Genomic DNA, 21,580 nt, shown 5'->3' on the forward strand with positions numbered 1-21,580 from the left:
CGACATTAAAGATTCTACTATTTGGGTTTTATTAAAAATACTATCACTTCTATTTTATTTATTAAAAATATCAGCAGTTATTTCAAAAAGCAATATATTTTTCTTATAATTAGCGCAATTTAAAAATTTATACATTTTTTAGAAAAATACAATTAGATTGGATTAAATCTAAAATATTTATTTTTAAGTACATATCATTTAGGTTGGAATAGAAAGATTTTTCAATGATAATACAGAGAGATAGTATCACTTAGGTTTTATATAGAAATTATAGAGAGTACTACATGGGTTAGAATAGGAAAATTTTTCAATGAGGATGCAAAAATAGTACCACTTGGGTTTTGTAGAAAAAAATAAAGATTTGAGGGGTACACACACACTCACACACATACACTCACTCACTCTCTCTCTCTCACATTTGTTGTTACTAGTTTTAAGTTGAACCGCTCTCAGACCTGTATCATTTGTATATTCTTTCTGTCCTTAGAGGGTTTACCCTAGGACAGTAATAAACGCCCAATCAATCAATCAATCAATCTCTCTCTCTCTCTCTCTCTTACACACACACACACACACACACTTGACGTCTTTTTTTACCTTTTTTAAAAGGGTAATTTTGTACCAATTTTATTAACTTAAAAACGGACGTTTCGACTCAGCTTTGAGTCATGTACAATTCCTTTTCTCTTGAGCGCAGTTACATAAGTTTGCTTTTGCAAGATGCTCCTCGGCTGGGCAATCTATCGGTTAAGACCCACGAACAATTTTTATAGGAAAATTAATTTTCGGTCGCTGTATAAAACATCAATGTTGACTTTTTAGTTTTTTGTTAAACATTTTTTGTTTTTGTAAATTTTATCCACCGTTCCCCTACTGTAGAATTATTTACCAGAGGAGCCCGCAAATTGTCAAAAACCAGCCACATTCATTCCATTTGAATTACACGAATTATTCAACTTGTAACGATTAAACTTCCGCGCAATGATCTGTCACGTCGAAAGACTGAACTGTATTAGGCACACAAAAACAATTTGGCTTATTTGCGGGCTTTTCTGATGAATAATCTATGGTGGGGATTCTATGGTGGGGAAGCGGTGGACAAAACTTTTAACAAAAGATTAAAAAATCAACGTCAATGTTCTATACAGTGGTCGAAAATTAATCTTGTTATAAAAATTGTTTGTGGGTCCTAACCGGTGCATTGCCCAGCCGGACAGCATCTTGCAAAAGCAAACTTATCTAACTGCAATCAAGAGAAAAAGAATAGTAGTTGAAAATGACTCGAAGCTGATTCGAAACATCCGTTTTTAAGTTAATAAAATTGTTATTTTCTACACACCAACAACCGCGGTTACTCTTATTAGCCGATTAATAGTTAATTACTTGATAATTTTGAGAGTTCTACACTTTGGTGTCTTTTATTGTAATTAAAAACAGAATAAATGTAATATTGGTATTCATAATCGAATCTTATTTCAAGACCGTCTTAACCCTTAAACACATAAGTGGGTCTGAGAGACCCTATATGAAGTTTTGAACGCTCGCTATGTGAATACGGAATGAGATAGGAGGTTCGGACCAAGATGTAAAAAAAGTTTGAAATTTCCTCTTTCGATTGATATGGTTGATCAACTTTTTTGGTCAACTAGAATTCGAACGGCACGGCAGCAAAGTTTTCTTAGGGTCAATGCGACTCATATAGTGTGTAAGTGAAACGTTTTTAGTGAGTATTTTACATAAAAGAGCTGGACAAATACGTTCGAACAGGTCGGTTTGCGGATGTCGCACATACTCTTTCTAAAGTTGGAATACTATAAAATGCTGTAGAAAAGGGAGTTTTTCCAAAATATATAATGAAACACATCAATTTTCAATTTTAGACACGATTTAATCAAAAATACCTCATATTTGCCTTGTTACATAAGTACATTTTTTAATAGAAATGACAATGATATAATTTTTTTTTTGAAAGTATGAATCTTTAGCTTTAAAACGCCGTATTGTAAAGTTTTTCAAAGTTTTTTGTTGCAAAGATATGATTTTTTTTTTAAGTGGATTTTTAGATGCCCAAAAATATCTCATATTCTCCATGTTACATAATTATCTTTTTTAAAAGGAATGACTTTGCCAAATTTTATTTTGAAAGTGACTCTTTAGCTTTAAAACGCCGTATTTGAAAATTCTTAAATGTTTTTAATTGCGAAGCTATGATTTTTTGAAGAAAAAGTGGATTTTTGACCAATTTCTCATTTTTGCTTAATGGTTTTTCTTTTATAACTTCACAATAAATTATTTTTTGGTAATGCCGATTGTGCAGTTACACTCCTAAGATTTTGAACTTTTGTTTTAAAAAGAACATCGTAGAAAAATATTGATTGTAATCAGAAGCTTATAGCTTTTCAAAGTTGAAAAAGTCTCCCAGACCCAAAAATGTGTTTCCGTATTTTACAGGATCAGTGTGTTTAAGGGTTAAGATACTAACATGACTCTGTGATTGATTGATGACATTCGTCGACTATGAATACCAGCTTAAGATAATTCTATTTTTTCTAAAAATTTTATTTTATAAAAAAAATAACACTAGCCAACGTAATTTTTTTTCTCCACTAGCCAATATGAAGTTACTCGCGTTTTACGCTTAAAGGATACACCGTAATGAGATGATTTTTAACCGTAATTTTGCTTACAAGGAAAGGCTACGAGGTGTTCCCTTCTGATTTTGACCTTTAATATGGTATAGTACAGATAAAAATAAGAGACACGTATTTTTTTATGCGTACCCGTTTTTACTTTTAGAAGAATTAAAACACCTTTTTGAAGAAAATCAGTTTTTTTTTTAAGCGTATATTGTCAAAACTAGAGATAAAGAAGCGATAGAGAAAAATGTTTTAATTGAGAGTTAAATGGCTTAAAGAGTACTTTATAACACTAATAAAAAAAATTTTATTACTGATGAAATTATATAATTTTGGCAAATATGTTAAAGTTACGATAAATGCAGGGTTATTTTTGAGAAATTCTAACTTTCTTCAAAATCATCATAGAGAACTGATTCAAAAAAGGAATTAAAGCTAAAGGATCATATTTTTATTAAAAAAAACAATGTTTTAGTGGTTTAGTTTCATAATTTAATACTAATTTTACAACATAAAAAGTGTTTATTTTTATGATATAAGATTAACGGATTTTCAATAAATGTAGCTTTAGTTTTGTGAATTTAAGGGGGCATATACACCCAGAAGCCAAAAAAATGGCAATTTCCTGGAATTTTTTTTTTGGAGATTGTTGAAGTTATCAAACTATAGTTTTGTTTAGTTGAAAATATACATTTTAAGAAACTTTATAATTTTTTTTATTAAAGAATTGCGCAAAATGTCGGAGATATAGTGTCGTAAAGAGGCAGCCTTGAAAAAATCTTCCAAACCTTTGACAAAAGTTAACTGAACAATGTTTATGGAAGTTACAATATACAGTGTATCCCAGAAAGCTCGCCTCTCTTTTTATGAACGGATTCTTTGGAAAATTCTAAGAAAAAAATCCTAATACAAAAATGTCGAGGGTATAATGGTTTTCAAATTATTTGCGATTAAAGTTTATGAATCCCAGAGCTGACATTTCGCGCACTCAGACATGGCCACATGACAAGGTATCACAAGGGTACGTCTTGACATTGAAGTTGTTATATAAATATGTAGTGACATTTATATTAAGAAATTATGAATGTAGCAAACATACTTGTACATTACATGTGCATAATTAATGTTTTCAATAAAATATCAATTCAATAACAAGATGTTACAATAGCCGTTGGATCAGCTGTCAAAATCAATTTATTACCATGTTTATATGATAAAAACTTTACTTTTTACAAGTACTTTTACTTTTCGATATATTACTATAACAGTTTTTATCATATAAAGATGGCAATGAAATGATTTTGATAGTTGACCGAACGGCTATCGTAACATCTTGTTATTGAATTGATATTTTATTGAAAACGTTAATTTATGCATATGTAATGTACAAATATGTTTGCTACAGTCATAATTTCTTAGTATAAAGGCCACTGTGTATTTATATGAGAACCTCAATGTCAAGAGGTACCCTTGTGGTACCTTGTCATGTCGCCATGCCTGAGCGCGCTAAATGTCAGCTCTGTGATTTGTCAACTTTAATCGTGAATAATTTGGAAACCATTATAACCTCAACATTTTTGTATTAGAATTTTTTTCTTAGAATTTTCCAAAGAATCCGCTTATAAAAGGGAAGGCGAGCTTTCTGGGATACCCTGTATAATAATATTTTTGGCGTATTGTAGCCGATTTCAAAAATATAAATTTTTGACAAAATGGCGGGCGTTTAAATTTAACGTTGCGATTTTTAAGACAAAATCCGTTCGTTTCCTTGCCTCCACCAAAAAACTGAGTAAAGAAAAATCCCTACGATACGCGATAGATAATTATGTGTAGAATAGCCACTAGAATTTTCAAGCAAATTGATTTAGTGGTTATCGAGATATTTTTGGTACTAGTTTGAAAAATGTTGTTTCGAGAAAAACGCGTTTGAATAATCAATAGGAGAGATTGGAGCAAATTGTTAGACAAAGTAATTCGATAAATGGAAATATCTTTTTATCTATTTTACATATAAAAAATTATTTTAAATACTGTAAATACGTCCTAATGTAACGATGTTGCTAACAAAGTTTTATTGGCAACAGCGATATATTGAAGTCATAGTAATGAAAAATGTGTTTTGCGATAGTCGAAGTAATTTTTGATAGTCAGCATTTCTTCGAAATTTAAGTAAGATAAATAAGATACTTTTTGAAAATTTTAAATGTATCGTGTCCAGTTGAATGTATTTGAAACACTTTGTGTTTACTTTTTGTGTGATGTTTATTTTTGTAGATCATACGTAATAATACGATTAGTTGACGTTGAGACTATTTGAAAAATCAAATGTCGAATCGTTGTTCAGACAATTTTTTTCTTTTATATTTGCGTGCTATGTACCAAAATACACAGTTTAATACTTAACGGATATAATTACACAAAATACGAATAGTCTCTGACTTGTTTCGAAAATGTTAAAGCAATAAATTTCTGTATTGTGTGTTTGTATTTTTTTGTTGTATGTAACATTTCTTTATAACACTATATATCTTTTCTTAATAAAAGAAAGTCTTTACAACAGCTTTTTTATATTTTTTTATTTTAAAACACAAACTTCAGAATATTCCTGGACTATTTTCGAATTACCCAGGGTTTGGAGCTATTCGTAATTCTTGGCATTGGTCGACATTTTTATATGGTCTACTTCAAAGCAAGTACATTTTCATGTTCTATTTATACCGGCATTGTGAAGAGGAAGTTTCAAACCGTTCTATGTTTTTTTTTTATGAATATAGGACTCAGAATACACAAAAGAAAAAAAGGTTTAACGAATAACTTTGGTCTCCTCTACATGTTTTTGTTAATAAAATATGAAATTTTTTAACGTACACAGAGTTGTTAATTCCAGGTCCATAATACAAATCCTTGATATGTTATTGATTTTTATCTGAATTTCATCCTACGAATGAACTTCTATAATTCTCGTAATAAGAAATTGCGTTTTGAGATTAAGAAGTATAATATTTAATTATGTACAAAAAACATACGCCCCCCTTTCTGCAGTAGATGCGATGCACATATCGTCTAAATTTTGTTGTCGGCGACGTATTCGCGCTTCTTTTGTCTGTTCCTGCGCTCGTACCTCGGTTTGCGCTATGCGGCGTTCATCTTTGCGCACAGAATATTAGTGTACATTTGGTCCGAGAGAAATGCCCATTATGCTCATTATTCGTAATATTGAAGTTATACCATTATTGAATATGCAAGCAATTATGTATGCAGCAATTTTTATTGTAATAGCACTGCTGTGCATTGTTTTTGAGGCTATTTTCCAAATTATATTGTTAAAATTTTTATTGCTATTCTGAGTATAGCCACCAACACAGCGCTCCAATAATGCGTCTTTACTGAGGTATTAGACCCGAAACTGAAGGGACGGGTCGTGGACCAACTACAATATCTCAGCGGCGCGCCAATGTGCTATCAGGACTATAACTTCGTCATTTTTTGGAATTTTGACTTGAAATTTTCACCAGACATTCTCGAAATATTAAACATTATAAATATGTAATAATAAAAAAATTGATTTTTTTGACCATCCTGGGTGTATATGTCGCCTTAATGAATTTTAAAATGAATTTAATGCTGAAAAGTAGAAATTACATCTTTATACTTATATATTTTTTAAAACTATATACATATAATGCAATATTTTTATAACATAAAAATCAAATACTTTTATTAATAAAAAGTTAAAGGCTACAATTATTGTGCAAATATATTGATAAAATAAAATATTATAAAAAATAAATAATTATTTACTTCCAATTGTAGCACTTTCACCAGTCAAGCTGGGGTCAGTCGTGCACTGTGAATTTTTCATACCAACATAACTATTGAAATAACAACAGTTAGAAAGCGCTACTGTGACGCCATATTTCCCTATTAATGTAGTATTTTTAGGCAAGGTAAAGCGCGTGTAACACGTACTGTAATGGCATACGCAATGCGAGAAATTTTGCTCGAACGTGAATGATCCACGTAGGCTAGTAAGGGTTAATAATTATATTGGTTTGCTTGTCATATAGATCTTTAATTTTAGATTGTAATTTACAAATCGTATTTTATTATAATTTTAGATTGGAATTGGCTACTAAACAACAATGCGAGGACGTTCTAAAACAGACCAAGTACGACGTGGAAGTAGCAGCTTCGTTGTTACTTGATCAGGTCAGATGAGAAATGACTGCAGTTGATCTCCCGATGTCTTCTATGATACAACTGTAATTCATGCGTGTTTATTTATAAATAAAAGTTACGAAAGAAACAACCGATTATGCTCAAGAAATGAAGATTGAAGATAACTGCGAAGATAATTGTGAACGAATTCTCATTCTGTTCATAATTTACAGCTGGACAGTGTTAGCTATTGAGACGAAACAAAAACTGTTATTGCGTATAATTAATAGTGATACTGATAAAGATATCTCCAATGACATTACTTTTAAGACGTAACGAATATAGTTCTAAAACTGTGATATGTTATTGGTTTTTATCTGGATTTCATCCTACAAATGAACTTCTATGATTTTCGCAATAAGAAATTGCGTTTTGAGATTAAGAAGTATAATATCTAATTATGTACAAAAAGCATACGCTTCCCTTTCTCTTTTGCTCTTCTCCTCCTCTCCCTGAATAATTAATTTAATTTTCAAGATGTATTACACTTATTTTTAAAATAATGAAAAAATTATAATAAAAAGAAGTATTCTAAATTGTATTTAAAAATACAGATATAAAAAAATTACCCTTTTAGCTCATTTTGTAAACCTCAAAATTCGAATCGAATTGTATGCCAAACAAATATTAATTTCAGAAAAATTATGAGTTAAGCATAGAGATAGTTTTAGAAGAATCAAAATAATCAAATTTCTAATTATTCAGGAACAATAGACACAAAAATAAAATTAGAATTTCTTTGATAATACTGGGATATTAACTAGAATTAAAATGGTTTTCTGACTAAAAATTTGACTCCTCTCCTCCTATTGTTTAATTTTTTTAATGAGGTAAAACTCTCTAGAAAAGTTTTTCTAAAAACGGATGCACATTTGAAAAAATGTTTAGGATAAGTATTGTTTGTTTGTGATAATAATTTACAATTTTTTTCTGCATCAAATAAACATATTGAAATCACTGTTTTTATTATAACATTATTTTTTAAATAAAACTATCTTTCTTCTCTAGCAGTTTTTGGCCAAAAGGGTTAGTAGCAAAAAATGGAAAACATTTTTTTAGTGCAGAAATGCAAGACAAACAATTGTTATAGTAAACATTTTTTTGTATCTGTATCTGTTTTCGAGAAATTCAGAAAAAACATTTTTGGATGTAATTTTACCTCTTTAAAAATATTAAGCAACAAGGGTGAAAACATCAGATTTTTAATACAATAGAGAGAATTATTGTAATTTTAGTTAAGGTCCAACTGTTATCCAAAAAGTTATAATTTTTTTGTGTCTATTGTTGGACAATGTTAAAAATTTAATTATTTTTATTCCTTATACTTCCAAAACGATATTCTTATGTTTAACTTAAATTTTTTTAGTAGCATTTTCAAATGCGATAGATTCTAATTCAATATGAGTCAAGTTAATGACGCCATATACTGGATGGAATCAATCCAAGAATCTATAGAGCATATGACGTCATTTATCCGCCTCTGGTTGAATTAAAACCCACTGCATTTGAAAGCATTACAAGATTGGTATCTTATCATATATCATATATTTGGTGTACAAGTCAATTTGAATTGAGAGCTACAAAATAGGCTATAAAAATTTACAGTTATTTTTTGTGCGATTTTCTAGTTGGAATAAAGTTTATTTTAATAAGAAGCAGAAATGTGCTTTAATAAAAATGCATTAAGAAATAACGACAAAAATTTAAATATTTAATAAGTATTTTTTAATAAGTACTTTAAATATTCAAATAAAGGGATCCCGCACAAACTTTACGGAAAATGGGTCCCGATGAATTTGGTTAAAACTTTGGAAATTTGTAATTTACATAATTCTGATGAAAACTTTTCCTGTTTCCCCTCTTCTTCGTGTGTGTTCATGCGTGCGTGCGTGCGTGCGTGCGTGCGTGCGTGCGTGCGTGCGTGCGGGCGGGCGGGCGGGCGGGCGGGCGGGCGTGCGTGCGTGCGTGCGTGTGGGGGGGGGTAGAACATTGAACTAATGTTTAAACATCAATAACATTTACTATATTATCAGGATTTTCTTGCGGTGGCCTATTTGCTGCATCGTGAATAGCATAAAGGAGTTTTGATGAAGGGTACCGAACATGTTTCTATCGTGCGTATCCAATAAACTATAAAACACTAGCTATGTGTGCACATGTACCGAGAGTTCGAAACCTCAGATTGCAAGTCTAGATCAGATTGCAAGTGCAGTAGTAACCTTAGATGTGAGGTCCGTCCTGAACATCTATTTCATCATTTATATCATGATCGTCTGTCGGTCAAAAAATAACCTGGTTTAATAAGAGTTAGAGTATATTCTCGATTTTGCAATGCAACGAAATACTAATTATGCATATTATATCGACCGACACGCGCGCGCTCGCGCACGCACGCACGCACACACACACACACACGCACGCACACGCACGCACACGCGCGCACACACGCACGCACGCACGCACGCCCGCACGCACGCACGCACGCACGCATGCATGCATGCAAACACGCACACGTGGAGAACAGAAGGAGAGAGAAAAAGAGGAATATGGAGATGGAGAGGATAGGAGAGGGAGGCATTATTAGATGGTTTCCTATACGCAGTCGCCTATTTCTTACTTTTAACTGTCCCCGGAGCTTAAATGGCTCAATGCATCAAGTTGGGGCAATGAGAGCTTTTCATCAGGACCATGTAAACTACAAATTGTCAAAGTTTTAGCCAAATCCACCGGGACCCGTTTTCCGTAAGGTTTGTGCGGGGTCTTCTATTGCGATGCAGAAATTAGTTTTGTAAATAAACAAAATTTATTTATTTTGAGAACTACTAATAAAACAAAATCACAATAAATTTTTACGTAGAATTTTAAATACTCAAAGTATTTGTAAAATATTTGAGATTTTGTCATTTTTAAACATTTTAATAATTAAAATATAATGACAATTGAAGTAAGTAAAATTCATTATTTAATAAGAATAGTTATGAACAACTTTTGTATGAATAGTTTATTTAAAATTGAAATATTAACACATTTACATCTTAAAGTAGCAATGAGTGTAATACAACCTTAAATATGATATGAACGTCAATTATTTGTGTTTGGTGTATTAATAGTTATTTTCACATTAAATTTATGTATGATTGTAAATGTTTAGCTGAATATAGAACTTTTATTAAGGTGTTATAGACGTTTTCTAAACTTATTATTGTTTTAGAAGCAATCATAATGTATAAAAAATTAGGGAAATAAGTGTAAAGTGCATATGCTGTAGCGGGTATTTTATGTTTGACGTACATTTTCAAAGGCTTTATGTTTTTATATACTCAATAACGAAATGAATTGTTTAACATAAAGAAGAATATAAGTAAAGACATTTAATCCCTTTGCTAGTGAAGATTATTATGCACTATCAGGTTGGCTATGTATTCTCCGTGTTTACAAGATAAAGTAAAATTAAGAATGAATCATCCATATTATCCCAAAAAGTTTTATTATTAAAAGTGTGTGTTAATATTTATAATTTTTTTTAATAAATACTAAAACTGCATACATACTGAAACAGTTGTGTAACAACCTGTGTTTGTCCGAACACGGATGAGCTTAGGGAAGCCAGGGCTCGAAGGGAGATTGCCGTGTCAATTAACTCTGAGATTGGGAGTGCAAATATAAATGAATGAATGAATGAATAAGCATTTATTTTGTCCTAGGGCAATCCCTCTAAAGACACTCAGAAGTACAGTAGAACGTAGAGAATAACAATATCACTTACAAACTAAGATCTAACAAAATTGCAAGAGAATAGTAAGCAACAAAAGAAAAAGAAAAACTATAATAAACAAAAACAAAAAGAAATAAAATAAAATAATGGTAATAATAATATTAGCGGTGAGTAACGTTGATGAACGCTATGTGCGAGCCGAGGGGGGAGGCATCGCAGCACGGCCACGGCTCATCAAATAGCCGAAGAGCGAGCGTTTAAAGGCGCTAGTTGAGGCGGCCTCCTTGACGGCAGGAGGGAGATTATTCCATAGGGAGCACGCAGTCGAATGAAAACAACGTTGGTAGGTGGAGGTGCGATAGAAAGGAACGGCGAGATCGAGGGAAGAGGAGGGGGAGAAGCGCAGGTGTGAAAAAGAGGACGGAAGTTTTCATAAAGATAGGGGGGAGACGAATTGAAGATGATAGAAAATAGGAGGCAACATGTGAGGTACTCCCTCCTGTCGTCAGAGCTGAGCCACCCTAGCTTCTAGTACCCCGAAATGTGCTCATCCTTGCGAAGATTGTAAATAAACCGCACGCATGAGTTTATTAGGCGTCCTAGCTTTAATTTTTGTTACCCTGTCAAATCAGTAAAGAGGGCCGCACAGTAATCAAAGACGGGGAAGATGAGACCCGTGACGAGCTGAGTACGGAGGCGCAAGGAGAGGCAGTTGGAGAAAGCCCTTAGCCGCCAAAGGATTCCATTGACGCGGCTCGAAGTGCCACGTACTTGCTCCGACCAACTGAGAGAGCTGGGCAAGCAGATGCCGAGGTTTGCGACTTTGTCGGTTGATTCTATTAATGCACCGATGAGGAGTATGTAGGAGGATGTAGTTGGATGCGAGAGGAGGGAATGCTGTTAATGAATTTAGAAGACCCCAGGAGCATGGATTTAGTTTTGCGAACGTTAAGGATGAAGGAGTTGTTTTGAGCCTAGGACTCGATTGCGGCAATGTCCGCTCTGACCTTAGCGAAAGCGGCATCGATGTCAGCAGGTGGAAAGTGAATGTAAATTTGCAGGTTATCCGCGTACAAGAGGTGGTTGCAATGACTTAGGACGAATCTGAGGTCGTTGATGAAAAGTGAAAAAAGCAGGGGGCTGAGAACCGAGCCCTGGGAAACCTCGACAGGCGTCCAAGACGAGAAGGAGCCGTCCGGGCCACGCGCTGGTGACGCCCTGTGAGGTAGGACCGCACCCATTGGCAGGCGGAGGGAGACAGGCGAAAGGAGCACAGCTTACGAAGAAAAAGATCGCGAGAGACCGTATCAAAGGCCTTGCTAAAGTTGAACAGGACGAGCAAGGTGACCATTCTTTTATCGATGGCCAGTCTCACATCGTCTAGCAGCTTCAGGAGAGTCGTCTGTGTGCTGTGCCCCCTTCGGAAGCCGGTTTGGAGAGGATTGAGGAGGTTGTAGGTCAGTAGGTGAGAGGAGAGTTGGTCGAAGGCATCCATGAGGACTTTGGACAGGAAGGAAAGCAAGGATATAGGGTGGAAATGGTTTGGAGGGATGCTTGGATTTAGGAAGTGGGATAACGTGAGAGAGTTTCCAGGAGGAGGGAAAAAAAAAAGTGGTGAAGGACCGGTTGAAAATATCGAGGATGAGAGGAAAAATAAACGGAAGACACATTAAGATGAAGCGACGGTTGATGTCGTCAGGTCCAGAAGAGTTGGAGGTGCTGCGGCGTAGAGCACGCAGCAGAGCATTGGGTGTAACATGAAGGAAATAAAAGGTGGAAGGATCAGCTAAGAGTGAGGAAGAGACAGAAAGGCAGGGAAGAGGAGAGAGAGAGAGAGAGAGAGAGAGAAAGAATGGGGTGGGTTGGGAGGAGAGATGTATAAAGAACCAGGCGGAAGGATAGGAGGATTGGGTGAGGCGAGGTGAGCTGAGGAGAAGGTGTTCAGGATTTCTAGGGAGAAATTTAGATGCGGACACGGGGTCCTAGCAACGAGGCTCGCAGAGAGCGCAGGTCAGACCACAGTCGAGCGGCGCTAGAGGTCGAGCCAAGCTTTTTGGTCAGATAGGTGTTTTTGGCGGACTTGGCTTGGTTGCGCAGCACGCGAAAAGTCTCCCTTCTCGAGGGAGAGGGAAGGCGGAGAAAGCTCTTCTAGCTACATCCCGCCTTCGCAAGAGATCTCGGATGGTGTCATTTATCGAAGGAGCGGGGTCTTCTCGCTATGAATGAATTTAGCGGAAAAGTTCATTGCGAGCAGAGGTCAAGAGTTGACTGAAAGCGAGAACCATGTAATCGACATGGGAAAAATTGCGAATGCGTAGCCAGTCGAGAGATGACAGGAGACTGTGGAGAGTCTGTGAGTCGGCCCTGGAATGATTGCGGATGGTGACAAGGCGGAGAGGAAAGCGATGGATGAGAAGGTTGAGTGAAACCTTGATGAGGTTATGGTTGGACAAGAACGGAACAGAAAGCTGCGACGGTGAGACGTTACGAGGGAGAGACTACTAACGAGGCGATAGTCGATTCTAGTATGTGAAATGGTGGTATGGTGAGTGTTGCCGAAAGGAACAAAGAAAAGATGATTGGTGGTGCAGAAATCCAAGAGAGACTCTGTGTCGTGAGTGGGGCGGTTGATGTCAATGTTAAAATCTCCGATGATGGCATTGTGGAAAAAGGGAAGAAATTTTTCAAAGTTGGCTTGGAAGATAGAGAGATGACCGATTGTGGGAGGTTTGGAGGGATCATTGATATATGACGGCAAGAAGAAAAGGATGGGAAGCCTTTAAGGAAATGCGAAGCAGCATGTATTCAGGCTGGCTATTGTAGGGATCAGGAGACGCTGCAAGGACAGAAGCGCCGATGTCGCCGCGCACGTAAACGCCAATCTCTCCTCCCCCCCTTCCCTCGCGATTGCGTTGAATGATGCGATAGCCGGGAAGGAAGACGAAGTTGTCGGGGACATGAGGCTTAAGCCAAGTCGTCAACATAGCCACAATATCGAAAGTCTCCTGGTGGAAAAAGTCCGCGAATTCAGAGAAATGAGGAAGGAGCGACTGGCCGTTCACGTGGCAGAGACGCAGGTACTCCGAAGGCAGACCTGGGCAGACCGTCAGTCCTTTCTGGAGCGTAGAACCTTAGCCGAGGGAGCCGCGTCTGAGTTGGTCTTAGGAGAGGCACCCCGTGGGAGGGGACCGAGTGGAGCCGACGGCGCAGGAATCGATCGCGGAGCCAAGGGAGGCCGCGAAGGACCAGCAATGTTTGCAGGCGCAGAGGAGGAGCGTGCACCGCTCGAAGACGGTCCGACATTATCCCCGCCCAAAGAGGGCACCGGCGCCCCCGAGATCAGCGATTGCAGTGTGCGCGATCGTGGATAATGATGGGGGGGGAGGGGGTGTTAGCGTGACGCCGAACATGGATGAGCCCATTTCTTACCCACGAGCGATGCAGGCGTTTCTCTCCGACAGCGTGCCACGCCTTGCCAAGGACTTCACGGACACAAGGAGAAAACCAGTCGTTGATATCAATGACTCCAGGTAAAAGACCAGGAACGTCGGATCCATCTAGCACTCTCCTAGCTCTCTTCCCGGTGATCCATTGGTTACGAGCGTGGCAGGTGGTCAGCTTGACGATGATAGGGCGAGGTTGTCTATTTTTGGCAGGGATGCGAAAGTAAAAAGTTATATCGCCTGGGGCGATCTCCACACTAATGGCAACAGCAATGCCCGAGACGGTCTTGCGCAAGGTTTCAGAAGGTAGTTCTCTGACACCGAAGATAATAAGTTCCGAGCTCAGCTTAGCCCGCTCGAGAGTCTCCAGCCTAGCCTCGATCCCCTCGAGCTCCCGTCGGTCACCGGGCGGACCGTGCATCTTGAGGGCATCCATACGCTTACCGAGAGCATCCTGCTACGCCCTAAGATCGAGGATGGACGCGGTGAGAGTGGCCGACGTAGCAGAGAGTCGTGCGTCGAGGGCAGCGAGTTGAGGCTTAATAATGAAAAGATCTAGTAGTTGCGTCTTTATGGTGGAGAGGTTCCGCAGCTATGTCTCGATGCGCGACATCTTGGAGAGCAAAGTGGAGAGAATGGAGTCAGAGTCGGACTTCGGTGGAGCAGAGCAGACGGCGGCTGAGTTACTTGGTGTGAGAACGGAAAGCCGAGAATGACAGGATTTCTGACAAACAGGACAGAAGATGTTATCGGAGAGGTAGCTGAGTCGGTGGAGAGCTCCATGCACTCCACGTGGAAAGTGTGTTTCGCATCGCGCTCGTATTGCTGTTGTCGCTGACAGAAACCTACGAGGTGTGTTCAAAAAGTATCGCGAATTTTGAATTTTCGCGGGTTACGTATATTCGAATTTCGATCTTTTTGTGGCGTTATGTTGGTACTCATGTCTCTCACTTATGCCGACAAGCTCGGCCATTTTGAATGTTCACTTAATTGTTGACAGCTGCTTTGCTTGCACGTGTTTTGGATCGTCTTCGATTTTTACCTATTCAAAAAAATGGATCAAAGAACCTGTATCAAATTTTGTGTGAAAAACGAAATTAAGTGCGCGGATGCATTCCGAATGTTGACTGTGGCATACGGAGAAGCTACCTTGGACCGAAGCAACGTTTATCGGTGGTACAAAATGTTCTCAGAAGGCCGAGAAGATGTGAACGACGAAGAGCGTGCCGGACGCCCGAGCACTTCAACAACAGACGAAAAAATTAATGAAGTGGAGAAAATGGTATTGGCCAATCGTCGAATCACCGTTAGAGAAGTTGCTGAGGACCTAAACATATCGATTGGCTCGTGCCATTCGATTTTTATCAATGATTTGGGCATGAGACGGGTCGCCGCGAAATTCGTACCAAAATTGCTCAATTGCGACCAAAAACAGCATCGCATGAACATTGCTAATGAGATGTTGGACTCTGTCCGCGACGACCCAAATTTGCTCCAGAGGGTCATAACTGGTGACGAATCGTGGGTTTATGGTTATGAACTGGAAACCAAAGCTCAATCATCTCAATGGAAGCTGCCGCACGAACCAAGACCGAAAAAAGCGCGCCAAGTTCGGTCGAATGTGAAAGTTTTGCTGACAGTTTTCTTCGATTGCAGGGGCGTGGTGCATCATGAGTTCTTGCCACAGGGTAGAACGGTCAATAAGGAATATTACCTGCAAGTTATGCGCAATTTGCGCGAAGCAATCCGCCAGAAACGCCCGGATTTGTGGAAGAACAAAAATTGGCTTTTGCACCACGATAACGCCCCTGCTCACAAATCGTTGCTTGTGCGCGACTTTTTGGCCAAAAACAACACACTAATGATGCCGCAGCCACCGTATTCCCCAGATCTGGCCCCCTGTGACTTTTTCTTGTTCCCTAAACTGAAGAGGCCCATGAAAGGACGACGTTACGCTACGCTTGACGAGATAAAGACGGCATCGAAGGAGGAGCTGAACAAGATAAAAAAAAATGATTTTTTGAAGTGCTTCGAAGATTGGAAAAACCGTTGGCACAAGTGTATAATATCTCATGGGGATTACTTTGAAGGGGACAAAATAGATATTCATGAATAAATAAATAATTTTTGAAAAAACACAAAATTCGCGATACTTTTTGAACACACCTCGTACACACTCGGCAGATGAGAGGCATCCTGATTGGCTGGAGATTGCTAGGCCGGCCTGTAATGTGTTGCGGGATGCACTTGTAGTCGTAGAGCTGATGGGTTTAAGAACGCGCTCGGGCACGCGTTTGTCGGCGATGGATAGCGGAACGCCGGAATCACTCAGGTCAAAGGCGCAGGTGCAGGAGCAGAATGCTGCAAAGAGAGACCCATAACCTCCGAGAGTAGAAAGAGCCAAGACAACAGCGAGAGAACGCCGAAAAGCGAGGCGGACACTCACCGCAATAGTGTGGTGTCAAGTGAAAGAAAGCCCTTGACAGATAGGAGCTGAAAGAAGCGCCCCGGAGTGCAGAAAGCAGCAGAAATCAAGCTCAAAAAGCGGAACAAGCAAGCATACAAGTGACGGTACTCATGTGATCGCAGAGAGAGATAAATGAGAGTTTACTATAAACAAAATTGATCCGGTAGGACAATAAAGAAAAGAAAATGTAAAGACGCCGTATTTACAATGCGGCGGTAGCTATTTACAGAGTTTTATGCCCACGAGGATCGCAGTCGATGAGTGGGAACGGTGTGGTATCGCTGTCGCAGTCGCACGCGCTCGTGTACGGCGCGTATTTGTCCGAGGTGTTTACGCTTGCGGTTGCGAGGCTTTGCGGTGCGCGTGGGTTGGGACGCCGCGTAGACGGCACGTCGGTGCGTTTCTTAGAATCTTGTTTTGCCACAAATGCCACGCGGAATTTCTTTAGTAAGGAACCTGCTGATACGATGACGACGGCTGCCTCGAGATTTCTCGATGGAGGCAGGGATCTCTCTACCCACTTGGGTGACAGTCGTTGACGCGGACTCCAGTGTCGGACTGAGAGATGGCCAAATGGCAGAGATCTCTCGGCCGGGACAAAGCTTGCTCCACTGCAGTAACTAGTCTCTCTTGCAGGACGGAGAGCGGCGGAATCGTCGAGATCTCTTGACGGTGGCAGAGTCCACTCTACCACACGGATTTCCTTGTTCTGGCTCGAAGGCTGGATCAGGAAAAAGTCGTTCTCTCTGCGAGATCGTCCCCATTATATACCCCGATCTCGGAGAGTCGGAGATGCTCGGGTGAATTTCGGCACTTCTCGGGATACAGCATTTCCGCTGCTTCAAGATCGGTTCTGTTTCTGCTCGCACGTATGCTTTTCTATCGGGCGGTCTAGAACGCGTGCGCGTGGAGCTGGTGCGGTAACGGCGCATGTGCTAGGCCGTTTAAACGCGCGGCTGTGTAACGTTTATTGGCGCATAGCGCCTGTTTGCCTGTCCGGCGGGTGTTTGGTCGGACAGTGGGGCGATTCATGGCCCCAGAGGGACGATGCGGAGGCGCATCGTTACAATTGTGTGAATAACATCGTATTTCTTTAACAATACAATTTTATATTTTATTTACTTTAATATTTTTGCTAAAAGTGCATAAAAGGGGAGTAGCTTTTGACAACTTTGATCTTGACATATGTTATCAAAGAAAGGGTTTTGGACAACTTTTTTTTATAAATTAATTGGCACTCTTGTACAGTTTTTAGATATACTTAGAGAAAAAAACAGTTTTTTAAATTATTTAAGAAAATATTCATTTTACAAAAAAATGTATTAAATAAAAAATAAAGCTTACAAAAAACTCTACAAGTAAGGTTCTATACATATTTTACCTAACTTTAATAGGGGCTTCGACTCTCTTCTGCCCAAACATTTACTTTTTACGCAAAACTATTGAAAATTTTAAAAATAAATACTTATTTTAAAAGAGTTTTTCTACTATAATAACTAAAGTAATGAAATTAGGAAAATATGTATATGATTTTTTTTATAGAGCTTATTATAAGCTTCACTTTGTGTTTTACTTATTTTTTTGTAAAATGAATATTTTCTGAAATAATTAAGAAAAACTTTTTTTCTCTAACTACATCTTGAAAACTGTACGAGAGTGCCGATTAATTTATAAGAAAATGTTCAGGACCCTCTACTTGATAACATACGTCAAGCTCAAGGTCTTCAGAGGTTGCCTTTTTATGCACTTTTATCTTACTTTTTATTATTGTAATATTTTAACTGTTGTGACAACAATCTCAATTTTTTGTAAAAATATTTTATAATTAACCCTTAAACACGTAAGTGGGTCTAAGAGACCCCATATTAAGTTTTGAACGCTTGCTATGTGAAGACGGAATGAGATAGGAGGTTCGAACCAAGACGTAAAAAAAGTTTGAAATCTCCTCTTTTGATTGATATGGTTGATCAACTTTTTTGGTCAACTAGAATTCGAACGGCAGGGCAGCAAAGTTTTGTTAGGGTCAATGCGACCCATATAGTGTGTAAGTGAAACTTTTTTTGTGAGTATTTTACACAAAGAAGCTGGACAAAATACGTTCGAACAGGTCGGTTTGCGGATGTTACTCGCATATACTCTTTCTAAAGTTGAAATACTATAAAATGCTGTAGAAAAGGGAGTTTTTTTGAAATATATCATGCAACACATCAATTTTCAATTTTCGACATGATTTAATCAAAAATACCTCATATTTGTCTTGTTACATAAGTACATTTTTTAATAGAAATGACAATGATATAATTTTTTTTTAAATATGAATCTTTAGCTTTAAAACGCCGTATTGTGAAGTTTTTCAAAGTTTTTTGTTGCAACGATATGATTTTTTTTTTTCAAAGTGGATTTTTAGATGCCCAAAAATACTTCATATTTTTCATGTTACATAATTATACTTTTTAAAAGGAATGACTTTGCCAAATTTTATTTTGAAAGTGTGACTCTTTAGCTTTAAAACGCCGTATTTAAAAGTTCTTAAATGTTTTTTGTTGCAAAGATATGATTTTTTGAAGGAAAAGTGGTTTTTGACCAATTTCTCATTTTTGCTTAATGTATAGTAGCAAAAGAAAGAAGATAATTTATTTAGCAAGTAGAAAATAGTCGCTAACAAAACAATAGCTCGTGACACAAGAGAGTTTGGTATGTTAACAGAAAGAAAAGCGGTTTGCAGGTATATAAACAACGATCACTGATTCGATTGCGAGCGGATCGCGGTTACTCAGAGAAAACGCGCGAACGTAAACTAAAGACGCGGCAACAATACTTTGCACAGAAAATCAAACAAAAGTACTTAATTAAATACTTAGGCTAGAATAGTGTACGGTAAAATACTACGCGGTAGATTACGCGGGCTGCTTGCCCGTACGGTCGGGGATTCGCGGGGCGTGACGGGATTGGCTATTGCGGTTGTATGAGCGCGTGCGCGAGTGCGGGTTGTTGCTGGCGCGTTCGCCTCCGCGATTTGCCCGAGCGCGTCCCGTGCAAGTGGGGCGCTCGATCGACAGGGCGCGGATGCTCTGCCGGTGACTAGGTTACGGAAACGCGGCCGTATGTCGGTGCGGCAGTGGAGGTATTCGAGGACGACGGTGATTGGTCGAGAATGCTCGGCCGGTGATAATGACGAGAATGCTCGTTGAGGATCTCGGATGTGATTGGTCGAGAATGCTCGGCCAGTGATAATGACGAGAATGTGGAACGCCACGGTCGGCGCGCGTGTCGTCTCGTGGTCGCATGGCGAAGTTCGGTTATGCGCGCACGTGGTCTCTCGCTACGCTCGGTGTTCTTTGTTCGGTAAACGGAACGGTGGCGCGCGGACGGTGGAGGGACGTATCGTTACAACGTTTATATCAAAACATTCGGACTCCTTTTCCTGGGCCAACGAATTCGTGGGTCCTCAACCCTTTCACGGCGTCCATCGGGCTTAGGCCCGATTATGAACGTTAGCCAACAACTGGTGTCAGAAGTGGGATTTAGACGCCAAAGGTAGAGGACACCTGCGAGGCCACGAAAGACTAAAGGACAAGTCGGAGCGAAATACCTCCGTTGCCAAGTTCCGAGAAGATTCACTATCGAACTAACAAGCCGCCGAACTGACGAGCTGAGCCGTCGCAGTTGACCAACTGACCTACTGAAACCGAGCCGCCGAGCAGGTTTCGAGCCGAGAACCGCTGACTGATACCATGGTCCCGAGAGCACTGATCGTCGTCGCACTACTGTAAGTTATTCTAACACTTATATACACCTATTCATGTCAGTCGAACAAACCGACTCGCCGATAGCAATTAAAGTCGCGGAAACCGTGTTACGACAAATACGTGATAACGCCCGAAAGACATTAAGCCAATTAAGCGACAGTCACTCCGACCTTTCCCTGGACGTAATAACAGAGCGCGAATTTGAAATTCTATCACATGAATTCAGCTTGCTAGACAACATGACAGATCAGGCACCGTTCAACTCTGGTTTTACCCTGATGGGTACTCCCATTGACGAGGCCGCAGGTCCGTCAAGCGGAGAAGTAGACAACGGAATACATCAAGTGCATGAGACGATGAATTTGGGAACTAACGAGACGCACCGGCCTTTCGAAGACCCGATACGCAACCCCCCGACGAAAAATATAACAATGCAGGACGTTCTTTGCGCAATAGAGATGTGCGCGCAATTCGCGGAAAATACTACTTACTACCGAGCACCGCCAGCGAATCCAACTCGCCGTCTCAGTTTTCACGAGCACGCATTTAATACCACATACGGTCGAACGTCGTACGATATACGCAACCAACGAGGTTCTACGGTAAGTTTTCTACCGTTGAAAGATGCACGAAACATGATACCGGACATTGATGGACCGTCCCGAAATCGCGTCAAAGAATTTTTGAACGCAAGTACATATGTCATGCAAAATATTCATTCGGCTGAGGAGCACACTTTACTCGAGGCTATTTTGTGCACTAAAACGAAAGGAAAGGCAATGACTTCCAAACAAGGGACATACGAAACTTTGAACAGTTAAAACGAGAGCTCGAAAACGAGTATCTGGGGAAGCGAAGTACCTCGCACTTGCAGTTAGAATTTAATTCCCTAAAGCAGAAAACGGGCGAAAACAAGAATTTAGACGGCGGATTGATCTATTAGCATTGGAATTATACGAGGCCAAGGAAGAGGGGGAAGAATACACTCCTAAGCAGCAGCGCGATGTTATAGCCTAGTCATAACACGATGCATGGCAACAAGAATCCGTTACCATGCACCGGACGTAAAATTACTTAGCAAGCACTTTCGCAGCACAGGGCAAAGTTGAAAACCCGAAATCCCGAAAACTCAAGGGGCAACGACCGAATATGCTGCAAAAGCGCTAACCATACGAAAGCCATCGCGCCTAGCAACGACTTAGCGCAATCACCTTAGTATATAAGCACCGGTTGACATTCAATCGGGGGAGTTATAATCAAGCATTTGTACGTTACACATTTATCCGTTGCAATCTACAAGAAACAGTTAGCCACTCCAAAAATTACGCACATAAAGGACCAACATCGATGCT

At 39.1% G+C, this 21,580-nt stretch overlaps 1 protein-coding gene across 4 annotated transcripts in view; it reads left to right on the top strand.

Annotated features, from left to right (window-relative positions):
- Positions 1–7,390, top strand: part of LOC105199766 — a 116,877-nt gene extending 109,487 nt beyond the window's left edge. For 2 of the 4 annotated variants that reach the window (XM_026140284.2, XM_039454538.1), the window contains exon 5: positions 6,755–7,390. In XM_026140284.2, the coding sequence (XP_025996069.2) occupies positions 6,755–6,854 (100 nt within the window). In that variant the 3' untranslated portion in view covers positions 6,855–7,390. Of the gene's footprint in view, positions 1–6,449; positions 6,671–6,754 lie in introns of all 4 variants that reach the window. The other 2 variants (XR_003269380.2, XR_005575758.1) reach the window with 2 other exon arrangements.
- The last annotated feature ends 14,190 nt before the right edge of the window (positions 7,391–21,580 follow it).

This window comes from Solenopsis invicta, chromosome 10 (genome assembly GCF_016802725.1).
Source record: "Solenopsis invicta isolate M01_SB chromosome 10, UNIL_Sinv_3.0, whole genome shotgun sequence".
NCBI classification, from domain to species: domain Eukaryota; kingdom Metazoa; phylum Arthropoda; class Insecta; order Hymenoptera; family Formicidae; genus Solenopsis; species Solenopsis invicta.